At 44.6% G+C, this 16,685-nt stretch overlaps 1 protein-coding gene across 2 annotated transcripts in view; it reads left to right on the forward strand.

Annotated features, from left to right (window-relative positions):
• LOC146059828 (transient receptor potential cation channel subfamily V member 1-like) overlaps positions 1-16,685 on the forward strand; it is a 61,320-nt gene that overhangs the window by 31,102 nt on the left and 13,533 nt on the right. For both annotated transcript variants that reach the window (XM_083172401.1, XM_083172402.1), the window contains exons 5-11: positions 896-1,036; positions 1,638-1,936; positions 4,798-4,974; positions 6,878-7,036; positions 9,815-9,910; positions 14,379-14,449; positions 15,365-15,530. In XM_083172401.1, the coding sequence (XP_083028527.1) occupies positions 896-1,036; positions 1,638-1,936; positions 4,798-4,974; positions 6,878-7,036; positions 9,815-9,910; positions 14,379-14,449; positions 15,365-15,530 (1,109 nt within the window). The remainder of the gene's footprint in view (positions 1-895; positions 1,037-1,637; positions 1,937-4,797; positions 4,975-6,877; positions 7,037-9,814; positions 9,911-14,378; positions 14,450-15,364; positions 15,531-16,685) is intronic.

Genomic DNA, 16,685 nt, shown 5'->3' on the forward strand with positions numbered 1-16,685 from the left:
TGCAGGGCATGATGGGATGTGTAGTTCAACAACAGCTGGAGTGTCAAGGTTAGCCATCACTGGTTTATGACATCTACGAGCTCTAGATCATCTTTATTTGAGAATCACGTCATAGGAGAATGTGGAGAATGGTCGAAACAGACAGAACAGAAAAAGGTGGTGTATAAAGAAAAAAGTCAGATTGTTGATATTTATAGTGTCGACACCAGAGTATTGACATGGCATGAACATGGACAAGGGCAGGAGGTCTATCTTTCAATTGTCAACATTCTCAATGTTGATGTTGCCAGACAGCTTATATACTGTATCGACCTCGTGGTTTTGTATAGATGGCTCAACTAATCCCTAACCCAAACCAAAATAGCCTAAATTACAGGTAAGAGTAAATCCAGCTTGGAGGAACACTTTTGCACATTTGCAGAACTATATTGAACTGCATTGTGGGCAATTTTAAAAAGAGCAGACAGCTTTACAAGTGAAAATGGTGGTCATTTTAGCCAATCTCTAAACAGTGTTAAAATATTGGTGCCCACTGCTAGTGTGCTACAAGCAGAAGCAGACAATAATTTTCCTACAGTGGTGTCACAATGGTGGTGTGGGCCGCCCCTGGTGGTCTCCGGCTGAGGAACGACACCAAAATGTTGACTCCTGCTTACCTTGCAGTGTAGATCTGGCATTGCAGCCACAGCAGTATCCTGGTGCAACTCGCAACTCCCAGACTGCCATAGCGAAAATGGTCACTTTTTGATATGCTGTTGTCTTAATCATTTATGATGAATTCTTAGGTATTACAAAATGTACAAATTTCCTTTGCTTCGTAAATAACAACATTTTATCTTTTATCTTTACAGCTGTTGTTGTAGCAAGTTACTGCATCTTTCCCTGTCTTCCACAGGTCAAGCTGCACTTCACATTGCCATAGAGAAGAGGAATTTCGACCTAGTCAAGCTTCTGATGGAGAACAAAGCTGACGTGCATGCCAAAGCTGATGGAGTGTTTTTCCAGAAGCAAAAAAAAGGAGTTAGTTTCTACTTTGGTAAGATTCCGAAAACATGGAGCCTGTATGCTGCCAATCAAATTAATGACCAGTTGCATTATTAATACACAATAATATTCCAGTAAATAAAGTGACTTGATGGCATTTGTGTTTCTTCATATAGACTGATTCAAAAGTAAACAAATAAAGTTGAATGAAATGGTGCAATTCAGTCCTCAGCAACTAAACAATATATCACTGTACACATCACAAAGTATTCTAGTACCCTGACATCTTCCTGATATCCTTTATCTCAAGGAAAAATGGGTGATGATGTTGGGAGTAAAGTGCTGGCATTCTGAACATTTCTCAAACAATTCCTTTTCATTCTAACTAGACTGCCCCCTATTCTGATTGGCTTCATGTTGCACACATGGGCCCAGATGCACTAAGCTTCAAAAGTGATAAAATGGAGAGTGATAAACAGCCAATCAGCTCCTACCTGCCATGTCACAGACTGTGTTTGAAAAATGTCATGCAGGAGCTGATTGGTTGGTTATTTATCACTGTCCATTTTATCACTTTTGAAGCTTAGTGCATCTGGCCCTACATCTCTTGCTCATCTGTAAAATGTGAACTCATAAAACTATTCTCATTACAGGAGAACTCCCTCTATCTCTTGCTGCTTGCACTAACCAGACAAATATTGTCAACTATCTTCTTAATAACCCATATCGGAATGCTGACTTGGCTGCCAGGGACAGTCATGGGAACACAGTTTTACATGCTCTGGTCTTAGTGGCTGATGACACAGAGGAGAATACCGAGATCATCACTGAAATGTATGATTATATTTTAAAGAAATCAGTGAAGATCAATCCACAGCTGAAACTGGAGGAGCTCGCTAACTGGGAAGGCCTAACTCCTTTGAAACTGGCAGCAAAAACAGGAAAAACTGAGGTAGGTCAAAACAAAGCTGTAATTACATTTTTACTTCAGGATCATCATCCAATACTATGTCCACAGACACAGGTTGGTGAGTTGATCCATTACCTAAAGTGGATAGATGCCACATAATTCCTCCCAAAACCTATAATATTTTTTAGATAAAATGTAAACAGCAAGAATGGAGGGCACTGGCTAAAAACATAAGAGAAATTCCATCACTGGATCAAAAACAGTTTATTATCATCATCAACTGAAAATGAAAGTGGCACACACAATTAAGATCATACTTGCTCACCCTCCTGGAACGCCCGCGAGGCTCTCAAAAATCTGGTGACTTTCGGCCCCCCTGGAAAGGCGGGAAAGTCTCCGCATCCCAAACAACAGAGCACAATTTGGCAGTCTAAGGAGACACGATGATGCAAATCGGGCTATATCAAATCATACAATGACTGTTTTCTCACCACTGTATGGTGGGGGATAGAGTCAGGAGGACGCAGTTGTGCCACCAAGCCCCCAAACAGCCCGCCTTCATTCTAGCCATGCCCCCTACGTGCTAACCAGGGGCAGCCAAGTCAGTATGTATGTATGTATGTATGTATGACTAGCGACCCGACCCACTAATTATCTATAGCCAGATGACTTCTGGTGGATGGATGGGGGCGGTCATGTGACGAAGTTTTAGCAGATATCTATAGGTACAGTGCCGATGGTCAATCTGGTTCCGTTGCACAACTTTAGTTGCGAATAAGCATAACCGGTGATCCAACCTTCAATGTTAATACGTGCGGTGGCATTCCGTGTGGTTCCAATGTATTAAAAATAATCTGAAGATTGCCTGAAAATTTCACGGTCACGCCGTTTTGGAGTCCATAGGGAAAATACACACATACACACATCGATTTTTATATATATACAGATAGATTTCGATACACAATAGACTGATCTCTACTATAAAAGTTATATGTGGAGATTGGTGCCAGTTATTTGCAATGAAGTTAAACATAGATACAGATAAATTGGGTGTGAATCATAGAGTTGACCAGTGGTAGACTGACATTCAATAATGTCACGTTATACAACTGGTCAGCAGTGAAAAAGTTCAACAGGGTAAAAAGGTCAAAAGGGACTGGACGATACAGCCCATAGTTTACTTGTTACCCACCTGGCTGGCTGCTGCACAGCAAACCGAAAACAAATTCCTAGTACAGTATACGCAAGTATACCTGGCAAATAAAGCTGATTCTGCTTCTGATTACATCAGCCCTACCAGCAGTGCACATGGTTTTGTCATTAGAAAACCAAATGGGCTATGCAAGCCAACCTTAATCATCCCCAAAGTGTTATGCCCCTGGAAATAAACTATTCTGTATAGATGACAAAAGACAAAGTCCTTTTGTCCTTTAGTAAATCGTGACCAATTTGAGCAATGCAATTTAAGGTCACCTCTCTTCCATTTAGTGTAGGTCGAAATATCTTGTGACTGGATGTAAACATTATTGGGAATTGCTTGTGTTTGCTCACTGGAACTACTGAATGTTGATTTATGATAATTATAGAACGGTGTACTAGTCATTGTACGTTAATCATTTTATAAATCCTTGAAAAGTGTAAGAGGGTACATCAATGACAGTTCGGTAATGTCTAGCTAATTTTAATGTTTTCATTTGAACCCTGAAGGACAATTGCAACATGTCTATAATGTAATGACTTACTCAAAGTATTTGAAATTCAGGACATTCTAGATACAAGTGTCCGACTGAGAAATGCTCAGTTTTCGGTAATATTATATGAATGTTATTGCGTCAGTGTACTTTCAATTTATTCAGAAAGTGTGTTGTATAACCTTTAGCTTGTAACTGAATCTATGTTAATTGAGGTATCAGACACAAGTACGTCGTGCCTCAAGGATTTTACTTGTCCTTGATAAATTTATGGTTATTGAAACAGCCAATGTAATGGGCCTGATTTAAAGGTGGATGAAACGGACATTGTATCAAGTCTGTGATTGTGTCCCAAGTCACACTATGGTTGCATACCTTGCAACTTTTGGAGGGTATAAAGCAGGATCTGCTGCGCCGCAGGCGAATCACTGGTCGGAAAGGGGGTGGAGCCTCGGTGGAAGGGCGGAGCAGCACACTGAAGGTTGTGGCCTTGCAGCGCAACCCCAGCCATCATCATTTTGGGGCATGCCCAGCACTCCCTGAGCAGCTGGGCAGTCCCCAGCTCATCATCCCTGCTCTTTTAGATTCAGTGATTACCGGACGCTTTGCAGAGCAGTGGTGATAACCGGCTCCCCCAACTGTTCATCCCCGAAGGTGGTACAGTGGGGCAGCATCCAATTAGCGGATGGTTGGGAGGTATGTGATTTCCACTTCCTATGCAGAACATGATTCAGTGGGAGATAACAGGGGGTTGGTTTGCCAAACACACTTGAGGCCATGTTCAAATGGAGAAACTGCACTATCCATAGGTCTGGTGAAGTTTCGATGGTGCACTAATGGTACATCCAAGTACTCACCAAGATAGATTAAAGCTGCAGCCAGTGGTCATCACAATAGGAAAATAAAACAGTGTTAGAACAAAGACGCAGAAGAAGTTTTGAATCCATGCTGCGTCTGACTCAGAATCACCCCAATATGACTAACTCGGGGAGATTTATCAAAGGTTAGATAGAAATAAAGATGAGAGATAAAGTGCTAAACTATCAGCTTCTGTCATTTTACAGGTTAAAATTCACAGAAGCTGATTGGTTGCTAATTAATCATTCTCTCTTCAAGTTTTGATTTATTTCCCCCCTCAATCTTTTAACACAAAATCTATAGTGCCAGGTTGGGCATTCTGATCTTTTTAAATATTACATTTGTCTATCCTAGCTGTTTAAACACATCCTTCGGCGGGAAATAACAGACCCGGAGTACAGACATCTTTCCCGGAAGTTTACAGAATGGACATATGGCCCAGTGCATACTTCCCTGTATGACATGTCATCTGTGGATACATATGAACATGATTCAGTTCTGGAAACAATTGTATTCAAGAGTAGAGCCTATGTAAGTATAAATCCACGCTGTGCTTATGTCCTTATCATCCACTATATTAGACGTGTAACATGTACAGTACTTTACAATAAATGCTAATTTACATGTGGAAGTTAAGCCTTAAGCCCCATACACACTAGATGACTTTTTAAAAGAAATCACTCGTTTTGGCTCTTCTGAGTGATATCTGTTAAAAAATAATTTAGTGTGTATGCTCAATATCATTACATTGTGCGCTCCTGTATATCGCTAACAACCACCCTTTGTCATCTGTCCAGTATGGCCAAGGTTGTCTACAGTATAAAGTCAAACAAGCATGTCGTCAGGGGGGGGTCAGGTGACATCATTGATGATAACGTTTACTGATATTGTTCAGTGTGTATGCACAGAATTTAATGTCTAGCATAACAACCCAGGTTGATCGTGATCATCATTACATTTTGCCCAGTAAATGTGTTGTGTATCCTGCTGGACAGTATAGACTCTCCTGATATCCTGCAGTAAGCCAACACTGCCGCCTCCTTCTCTCCAGCTTTCTGATATGGAAGGTGAGGAAAGATGTGTAGACTTAGAGGATACATATGATATTATTCTGCCATGCAGGATGGTGGCGGTCAAAAGACACAGCCGTGCGGTCGCTCCCTCAGCCTTCCATATCCCTGTCTGTCTGATTTCCAGTCCTTTTAAGGACTCTAATGTTTAGCTTAAATTATTAAATTGTTTATGTATGTTTGGTCGCAGTATTGATGCAGCAAAGGCTTTGAACGTACCCTAGCTACCCTCTCTAGCCGTGCAAGCTAACCACAGGGTTTACCTGCATTACCTGATATAGCACGCATGAGGGTATAGCAGCACGTTCTGCCCCACTGGTTGCTTAATCACACTGCTGGCACACATAAGGTATTTTCAGCGAGGCTCAAGCCACCCCGGTCAGCCGTACATGGGATTGACAGGGAGTTACCCGCAATCCCTGTGCAGCGGGTACGGGGTTACAGCTATATACCGCAACCGATATATGCACCCAGTGTTCAAATCTGCCTATATTGGAGGCCATACAACAATTGAATTCATCAGTTATGCAGTAACCGTTGCTCTAATTTATTTGAAAACGGAGCAGTACACATGAGGCAATTGTCGCCTACTGCCCGGATATCAATCTTGAAACCACTGTGTCGGTCCGTCACTAGGACCCGTACGCTACACACTGTGAAACATCCTTAGTATCATCATGCATATATGCAACTCAATAACTGCATAAATCTCGTGGCCCACGCTGCATCCTGCTATTTAACCTTAGCAGACAATGCAACACATCTTTGTAGCTACTACATATGGTAACTGTTCAAACCAATACAGACTAAACTCACAGACAGGGAATCATTATTGAATGTAACACGTCCCCCGAGTGGAAACAGGCTACACAGCCGACACGCAGGGAAGAGACGTAGTGATCCAATAAAAATATTTGGAATATAAGCACCAAGGGACGCCGCATGAGCCCAAGTTTTTAACTTGCACTATCTTGCACTTGTCTTTGTTATATGTTATATGTAGTGTGTCATATTTTCGCAGCTTTTTTATGTAATAAACTATTAAAAGTTACTTTTTAAATCGTCCAATTATTACGGTGCACCACTATCGTGACAAACCTGTTCTTTCCAAACTTCTACGTAATTAACTTGTCCAGTGGTAGCACACCCCGGTCATCATACTAATACCCATCCACACACCAAACGGGGGGCCCTCCTCTTTAAAGTATTCAAAAATTGAGATTACTGTCCTGTGCGATTGACCTACCAAACCGTCCTTACAATCATTCTCAGTGCAACAATATGCAAGGCATGAAATGGGAGTGTGTTGCACTTTGCCCTGGGTCTCTGTCTAACATCTTGGTCTGTCTGATCGTCCTCTGCAGAATCGGCATAACATGGTAGTGCTGGAACCCATAAACCATTTGCTGCAGGAGAAGTGGGACTCCTTTGCTGGGAAGATTTTCTATCTGAAGTTCTTGCTGTATGTTATCTATCTGGTCATATTCACAGTGACAGCATATAACAGACCTCTGACAGGGCAGGTGTGTATTATCTAAAAACAAAAAAAATACAATAAGTATACCTGCTCTTTTATAGCGGGCTCCAAGTTACTGATATATGTACCTTGATCTATCTATCTATCTATCTATCTATCTATCTATCTATCTATCTATCTATCTATCTATCTATCTTTCTTTCTTTCTTTCTTTCTTTCTTCCCCCTTGGTGGCCAAGTCTTATTCACAATGTGCGTATAATTCAGATACAATAAGATGCAAATAAGATGCAAAATTATGAAAAAATTAGAGTACACTACACGTCTAAGGGCATCTCAGTCACATAGGGCCTCTTATAGGCACTTATTCATATCTGATCGCAGTACAAATTTGTTCTCAAAATGGGCAAAACCGTGTGCACTGAAGGTGGGGCAGATGCAATATGCATAGAGAGAGTTACATTTGGGTGACTTATTTTGTTTCTGTGCAGGGTAAATACTGGCTGCATTATTTTTACGCTGCAATTTAGATTTCAGTTTCAACATACCCGCCCAAATCTAACTCTCTCTGCACCTGTTACATCTGCCCCATCTGCAGTGCACATGGTTTTGCCCATTTTGAGAACAAATTTGTACTGCGATCAGATGGGAATAAGGGCCATGGTGTACAGGTACTAGCAGGGCTGGATTAGGGAACATATGGACTTGGTTCTCAAAATGATCAAAAGCTTATTATGAGATGTAGAGGAGCTGGTAGCAGTGCTTCGTGACCAGTGTCACAAGGGAATTTACACCAGTGATTCCCAAACTACGTCAGCAAGGTGCCCATACATGCACCGATATGTGTGCTGTGCGTTTTGTCCTTTATTTGTGCCGTGGCACTTGTAGGGGGATGCAATGCAATGTACTGTACTTTGCGGGTGCGATGTGATGAGATGAGATGCGATTTTAGACACTTTTTAAAAAAAAGTTAATAGGTACTAATGAACATCGCATTGCATTACATCGCATGTACTCCTGTACTGATGCAATGCGATGCAATGAAGCACAAAAAGTGCTGCCTGCAGATACTTTTTGTGCTTTACAATATTGTACCTGCGGGGACGCGCATAGCATCCCCGCAGGTACATGGTGCGATTATCGCACATGCGATGCGTTTTGTACTTTAAAAGTACAAAACGCATGCAATAATCACAGCTTGTATGGGCACCTTTAACCCCTTGAGTGGTGGGTTTTGCTGGGGCAGGACAAACCTGCTGGGGCAGGTTTGTCCTGTCCCAGCAAAACCCACCACAGATAGTGGGAAGCAGGGCGCCGCTCCCTCCCCCCCCCCCTTCACCTCGGCTCCGGCGTTAGTACGCCGGAGCTAGCTTCCCTGCTTCCGCTTCCCCCTGCCGCCTGTCAGTGTGATCACACAGCGGCAGGCTTGGGGATGTTTCGCGGCTGCTCGGGAGGACTCGGGTGCCTGAACTCTCCCGAGTCCCCCCGAGCATCCTCGAGCCTGCCGCCTGTCAATCACTACAACTAATGGCGGCGGGCGGGCAGGGGATATCCGGAGCTCCAACGTACAATCGCCGGAGCTGAGAGGTGAAGGGTGTCGAGGGGGCAATCAGAGTGGCCACTGGGGGGGGGGGAGGGGGTGCCCGGAAAGGTGATGCGCCAGTGGTGCACACCTGGACACCACTGGCGCACACCTTCATTTTAGTGGAATGCCCGGAGATTTTCCGGGACAGCCCGCTGCGGCAGCGCAGCTGAGCCCGAGAAATCTCCGGGCATACCACTTAAGTGGTTAATGTTTTCCTAGTCACTTGTGGGTTTTTAAAATGTGACATTTGGTGATACACAGTGCACCTGCTGGGTGACCTGAAACAAGTGATCTGTTAGGGATCCAAAGCCGGCTGGCCTCGGAGTAGTAAGCGGAGCTGGAATTTCATCTTCCAACATGATCATTGGCCAGAGCACACATCTAGATCAACAATGTGCAGAAGCACAGTGCCTGTAATCATGTGGATATATAATCTGGCAAAGCCCTTGTATTCATCAGCTGAACCAGGAACTGTGATCAGCAGCTGACTAGAGCCAGAGGCCACAGTTATATCTGTAATCATCACCTTCCCAGTGCCAGGAACTAGCACAGTATTAGAATAATCATATACATGTAATAAACTGGGCGGTGCAGCCATCCAAGTCCTAAGGGATGGCTCTGTCACTGTATATTAATGCCAATGCTTGCAGTGTACATGGAATGGCATGCTGCAAACTAGAGAGCCAATGGAAGAATCATCCTAAGGATGAGCTCATCCTTGTCAGGTCATGACCTAACATGTGTGTGTGTATGTGTGTGTGTGTGAGGACACTGGACTGACTGAGGGTGTACTATCATCATGCTGCAGCCCTTGTAAATAAACCAATACCAAGAGCCAGAAATTGTTATAAGAACTGCATAATATGTAAAGGGGCCTACAAGCTGGGAGATTTGCTGAGCGTTCTGAGTGATGCTAGATCAGAGATGCGCTGTGGAGATCAGAGATGTGCCAGCGCTGTACTGAGCGATCTGTCAGGGCCAGTGTTCTCCAGTGAGAACACTGTCCCCTGCTGGGGATTAACTAGATTTATCCAGAATGATAGATATTAATCGCCGGGCAATAGCAACGTGCAAGGCCATGCATTGCTATCGCTTTGGCCCCTACACACAGAGCAATGTTGAGGCATTTTCTAAGTGATCTAGTTAGATTGCTTAAAAAATGCCCTGAAATTGCCCCATGTGTAGGAGGCATCTGTTAGAGTTTGGTTCTAATAGATAATAATGTTTATATTTTTTTTAGCCACCATTCCCATTGGAAGGGACAACCAAGGACAATGCACGTGTACTTGGAGAAGTCATCGTCATACTTGGGGGAATTTATATCTTACTATGTCAGGTATGTGTTTTTGTATTAATGATGGGTTATGGTTATTTCAGTGACTATTACCATGACTGGCTTTTGGCTTCCTAATAGTTCTTACTTTCTCACTATTCTTTGCATAGTTTTTCTAATTTTAATATGTATCTTATTCCACTACACTAATACTAGATACAAAAAAAAAACATGTAGTAATAATAATAATAATAATAATAATAATAATGATAATAATAATTCAAAATTAATAAAAATATAACATGATAGCATTGTATTACACGGATAAGTGAGAGTAGAACTAAAGGTTCTGTAAATGTAAGTAACAACAGTTAAATAATTTGCAATTAAGGATAGTCTTATTAGTCTCAATTAGGGTGGCCAATCCTGGGATTTGGCCCCAAAATCTCCGGGATTTCAATACCAGGAGATTGGAGTATACAATCCCGGGATTTCGGGTTTAGACTGCATATGCGCAATCTAATGCTGGGTAGCGTCTGAGCACTCGCTCAGATGTTGCCCGGTTGTTCTCAACTCCCGTGTGCAGCCTGCGCGGCATGACTTGGTCATAGGTCAAGCTGCGCAGGCCACACCTCCGCTGCCGGAACGATCCGCCTTCTGTCTAGTGCTCCCGACTGCACAACATACCAATGGACTGCCTCCAGGCAACTGCTCCCGGTGCATGTAACACCCTCTTGCCTGCCTTCTCCTTGCGGCTCCACTGCAAGGCCCGCAACGCTTCCGCCTGTTGCTCTCCCCCAAGTAAGTAAATTTAGGGGATGGAGGTGTTTTTTTTTTGGGGATGCCAATCCCAGGAATCCTGGGATTGAGCAAAAAATGCACCAGGATTGGCATCCCTAGTCTCAATGAGCAATAACCTGAGTGCATTCTAACAGCAAGTTTTATTCTGTAATAATAAAACTATTGTTCCACATTCTTCTTCTTTATTAAGTAAATGAATAATGTAAGGCATACTTGCCTACCCTCCCGCATTTAGCGGGAGTCTCCCGCTTTGTCAATCATTCTCCCGGCCCCCCGCAAATCCCTTGGGTCCTCCCGGTTTTTAATCCCCTTTGCCGAAAAAACGTGACTGCGCATGCGCGAACGCGTCATTGCGGGGGCAGGGCCGCCCTAAATGCGCGACGTCCAGCCGTCATTATGATGGCCACCGCGGGGCTGTGAGGGTGTAGCGCTGTCTGGTGAACCCGTGTGGTGCAGGAGCAGTGGACTCGGGCAGCGAGAGCCGGCTGCTATGTGTTCCGAATCTCAGACTGGTTGCTCATGTTGGCTGCTGATGCCCCGGCCGTCACAGAGTGACAGGCAGCGGCAGCTAGAAGAGCCCTATCATGCCCCTTTGACAGCACCATGTTTTTGAGAGCACAGTGGGTCCCGAAAATGGGCGGAGCTACACGGACCATAGGGGCGTGGCTAAACGGAACAAAGGGGGCGGAGCTACACAGAAGCAGTCTGCACTGCAGATATGTATTCCACAGGGTCAGCGAGCGTCTTGGGTAAGTGGAGGCAGAAACAGTGAGTGGTTACTGTGGGTGTGGGGCCATTATGTATAGTAGCAGTGTACTGGGGGGCATTTTACAGTAGGTGTAAGCTGGGTTTCTAGTGGGGGCATTACACGTGTAAATGGTGCTGCTACTGGAGGCTGGCATTATGGAGCCTGGTACTGTGGGGATTATCCGTGGAAGCAGCACTACTACTGGGGGCAATATGCATGCAAGCGCTGCTGCTACTGCAGGCATTATGTGTTAGTGGTGATGCTACTGAGGGCATTATACATATAGAGTCACCAGAACTCGGTAAGTGCCAGTGGCGTAACTACTGAGGATGCAGGGGGTGCTGCTGCTGTGGGGCCCTGGCTGCCTCCAGGGGCCCTCCGCTCCCCCTGCACACAGTCACATAGAAAGTGTTTAGCTGCCAGGAACTAGGTATACGGTGGGTCAATGGCCGGCTCAGATCTCCCTCCTCCTGGTTACGGACGTGCCACCTGGATTTAACAGAACGGAGGGCTTAACAGCACAGTGCAGAGCAGCGCTGGCTTATGACGCCGCTGCACCGGCCTTTCCAAGCTGTCACTACTAGCAGTCGGCAATGGTGCTGCACTGGCCTTTCCAAGCTGTCACTACTAGCAGTCTGCATTGGTGCTGCACTGGCCTTTCCAAGCTGTCACTACTAGCAGTCGGCAATGGTGCTGCACTGGCTGTGGACACTACTAGCGGCCAGGCCAGACTAGAGGAATGTGGAAGGAGCCACCGAGCACTCAACTTCAAGTGGCAGGCCTGTAGCTGCACTCCCTTCTCATTTTTAGACACTGGTCCGACTCCCTGGGATGTAGTCACACAGTCGCCTGGCTGAAGTACATTCATACTGTCCTTGAAATAGCAGCCTAATGAGCTGGGGCACAAATATGATAAAACTTGGGGCATATGATGCTTTTTAAGGGCATTGTGGGGTGTATAATGTAATTTGGGGGCACGGTGGGTGAATAATCTAATTTGGGGGCAAGGTGGGGGTGTATAATGTAATTTGGCATGGTGTCGTGTGTACTGTGCATTGGCACAGAAGGGGTGTGTAATGTGAACACAATTTATGGGGCCCACAGAGTTCTAGTTACTTCCCAGGTAAGTGCATTGAGTTGTCGCCAAGTCAGAGAGGCGCTCCCTTCTGCCGGCTATCCCCTGCTAGATCCCCGCCTTCTGATGCCTGCTGTTTAAATGAAGCAAATAAATCAGAAGCTGGTGTAAGCAGGCAGGTAGCTGCACTTCAGGGTCTCAGAGTCTCTACAGACAGAGACCAAACTCCAAAAATGTCTGCCACCATAGAGGAGACATACGCTATAGGTCTTCCTGCAACTCTAGCATCTGTAAGGGATATATTGCTACCCAGAAGTGCAGATTCCGGAAGCACTCGCATGATGAGTGGACAATGAGCAGGTTATCCCACCTGGACAACAAGCTTGTAATCCCTGTGGCAATGAGCATGTAACAACCCCCAGGTGGCAAGGAGCATCTAACCCCCTGGCACGGAGAATGTAACTCCTGCCAACGATCGTGTACCTAAGCGCACTTATGTGACATAATGTGTATTGGGCAATATGGCATGTGGTATTGTATGTAATGGACCTTATGGTGTGTGGCATACTGTGTAATGGGTATTAAGGTGTGCTGCATAATGTGTAATAGGCAGTATGGTGTGTGTGACTATGTGTAATAGGCATTATGGTGTGTAACAATGTGTAATAGACATTATGGTGTGTGACAATGTGTTATAGGCATTACAGTGTTCATACTCCTGTGCAGTGTGTTTAAAGGGCTCTTTATTGCGCAGTTTGCCTAAGGAGCGCTAGCTGGCGCAATGCGTCAGTGACATTACTATGTGGTATAATGTGAAAAACAGACTGTGTGGTGTGAATTGGTACTATTATATGGCCATGCCACATCCATACGAAGCCACATCCTAAATTTTTCGCACTGCCCCTGTTTTAAGTGTGTGTGTGGGGGCACCAATTGATTTTCTGGTACAGGGCACCAAAATGTTTTGTTACGGCACTGCTGCTACTGGGCACATTATTTACATAAAAAATACTCATGCTATTTACATTATACACCCTTTTATAGGAAAGCGTAATTTTGTAGTTTGCAGGGGGGCTCCATACACCCTAGCACCAGGACTGGAGGCTGGAAGCACAAGTGTCAGTGCGGCAGCTGCAGTAAGTATAGGCATAACTGTGACTGTAAGCAGCGTACCTCTCTCCCCCACCAACTAAGCCTGCTTCTTATTGATCCTCCCTCCACCACTGGAGATATATATATATCTCCCTGTGTATATGTGAATCCCTGTGGCTTGATTGCTTTCTGTAGGTGGTAGGGATTCATCAGTGAGGGTGGCACCACACATTTGTAATAAAGAGGTGCCTGATGGCAGTCCCTCTACGAGGGAGTATCACTCAAGTGGCTGATTCAGGTCTCCAAATAGGGGCAGCTCCCCAATATTATTTAGGAACAGACACGTTAACCGAGACCTGGCATGGGGGAGACAGAATGAGGCCACAGTTGAATAGACACAGCACCATGATAAATATCCTATTAACAGCATAGATACGCCCATATGTGTCACTAGACACGCCCTTTGAAACATGACACACCCCTTCAATGGTGCACAACGCTGCTCTCTGCGCATTTTGCTAGCATCTAAAATCTCCCTCATTTTGCTTTTCAAAAGTAGGCAAGTATGATGTAAGGAGGCATTATTTCCTCTTCATTCATTGCTGCTTGCATTATTGCTCCAATTAGGCTTCAGTGCAGATTGTATTACACAGGATGTATACCCTAAGCAAGGCTTAAATTGTTATATTTCTGTAAGAACACATACTGTAGTGCGGCAGAGGTACTGTAGTAGGCACAACCTTACATACTGTACAACAATGATAGCAGTCATTTTATCATGGTCAAGAATTTGAATCAACCTTTTCTGCTCACAGGTAGTATACTTTTGGAAGAGACGTCCTTCTCTACAACTCCTAATGATAGATGGCTACTTTGAAGTCCTTTTGTAAGTTTTAAACATTTACTCCCAATGTATTATAATCCTTTGCCAAGCACTATGGTTAGGTTAGACAGGCAAGATAAGATCCTAGTATCTGATGCCCCCTGAGTCATAAAAAATGCAGGCATGGCTTGGGGTTTAGGGGAGGATACAGTATGTGTCTTTAGCACCAGCCTTGATCAGCCTATGAGCCAGATGCACTAAGCTTCAAAAGTGATAAAATGGAGAGTGATTAACAACCAACCAATCAGCTCCTGACATTTTGCACAAACTGTGACATTGCAGGTAGGAACTGATTGGCTGGTTGTTTATCACTCTCCATTTTATCACTTTTGAAGTTTAGTGCATCCGGCCCTACATCTGTAGAAGAGTTGTGGTAGGGTCAGACTTTCTCACATTTGCACAGACTGGGAAAATCATTAGTTGGAAAGTGAATTGCGCACGGATTTGCAGTGAATAACGGATATCGAGGTTTTTGAAATTTGCACGTAGATTTACAAAGGGAAAGTTTTCACTCCTTCTGGGCGGCGGCTAACTAATAGCAGTCATCTGCAAATATGCAGATGAATTATCCTCTGCTGGACCACTTACAAGACCCATATGCTTTGCTGAAAATTTATAAAAATAAAACATAAAATAATGTCATACAGCCCAAATTCACCAAGGTGCACTTTAGTCTTAAATAAATAGAAGTAAAGTGTTGGATAAAACTATACATGTGCATCACACATCATATTCTATACTACGGAGGGATAAGAAAGTGATTTTGAAGACACTTTTTCTAAACATTTTAACATTCTGCATGAAGTGACTTAAGAGAGCCTAACATCAATAGCAGGAACTTTTTTTAAAGATAGCGGGGTATCTTCATCATCATCATCATCATCTCTAAAACGATATACAATGTTTCTTTTTTCGCAGCTTGCTCCATGCAGTCATGCTGCTGTGCAGTTTTGTCGTCTACTTTGCAGGAAGTGAAACCTATGTGGCTTTAATGGTGTTTGCGTTGGTGATTGGCTGGGTGAATACGTTATACTACACCCGTGGTTTCCAGCAGACCGGAATTTACAGTGTCATGATTCAGAAGGTCAGTTCTAAATAGTTTCTTCTCTTTCATTAATGTACTTTCATTGTTATCAGTGTACTGATTACAATAAATCCAATGTCATTCTATCAGCTGATGCACATAGGGCCTGATTCAGACCTGCCACCCCCCCCCCCCCCCCCGCGTGCGAACCCCCTCTCTAACATGCCCCATGTGACCACAAGGACTAGAAATCATTCGATGGTCGCTCACCATTGGATGATCTCTCCTGCCTTGGCTAAGAAAAGTCAGCCTGAACTGACTTTTCTAGCGCCTGCTGTCCTACCCACCACGCCCACATCTGCAGGGGAACGCCTACTATTTTTATGAGGACATCCATAAAACGCTGGGCTGAGTGATGCTAGATCGGTCAGATAGATTGCTCAGCACACCGCGCTGCAGAGCAATGCTCAGCACACCGCGCTGCAGAGCAATGCTCAGCACACCGCGCTGCAGAGCAATGTGAGAACACTGGCCCTGACTGGTGATCTAACTAGATTTCTCCAGCATGCTGGATCTTAATTGCCGAGGTATAGTTCCGCGCGAGCCACACAACGCTATCGCAATGGCTCCTATGATGTAGGGGAATTTATTAAGCGATCTAGACAAATTAAGTCAGATCGCTTAGAAAATGCCCTCAAACCGCCCCGTGTGTAGGCCCCATTAGGAAAAGTATAGCCACAGGCCACACATAACCCCTGAAAGGTTTCACCACAATTCCTTTAATGGGCCCCTGCCACCAGTGGTTTAACTATTGAGGGTGCAGGGAATGGAGCTGGTATGAGGATAGCTCTTATGCCCCTTTCAGACCGCACTTTGTAAACGGTATATTGCCGTTTTTTTACCGTTTTAAAACGTTAATCTGTGCGGTCTGAAAGGTGCAGGACCACTTAACCGGTTAGAAAATACCGTTTTTTCTAACCGGTTAAAATGCAGGGTCCTACCCGTTTCAGAACTGGTATTTTAGGCTCAAAATTGGGTTCTGAAACGGTATTTAGGACCCAGCCAATGAGCTGGGTCCTAAATTCAGCACAGTGAATATTTAATGAGCGCTCATTAAATATTCACAGCACTGGAGCCGCCCCGCGCCCCCCCGCGCGCGTGTCGACACCCCCCCGCGCGTGTCGACGCCCCCCAGTGTCGACCTACCCCCGTGCA

The sequence above is a fragment of the Crinia signifera genome, chromosome 2 (genome assembly GCF_055691185.1).
Source record: "Crinia signifera chromosome 2, ASM5569118v1, whole genome shotgun sequence".
Taxonomy (NCBI): domain Eukaryota; kingdom Metazoa; phylum Chordata; class Amphibia; order Anura; family Myobatrachidae; genus Crinia; species Crinia signifera.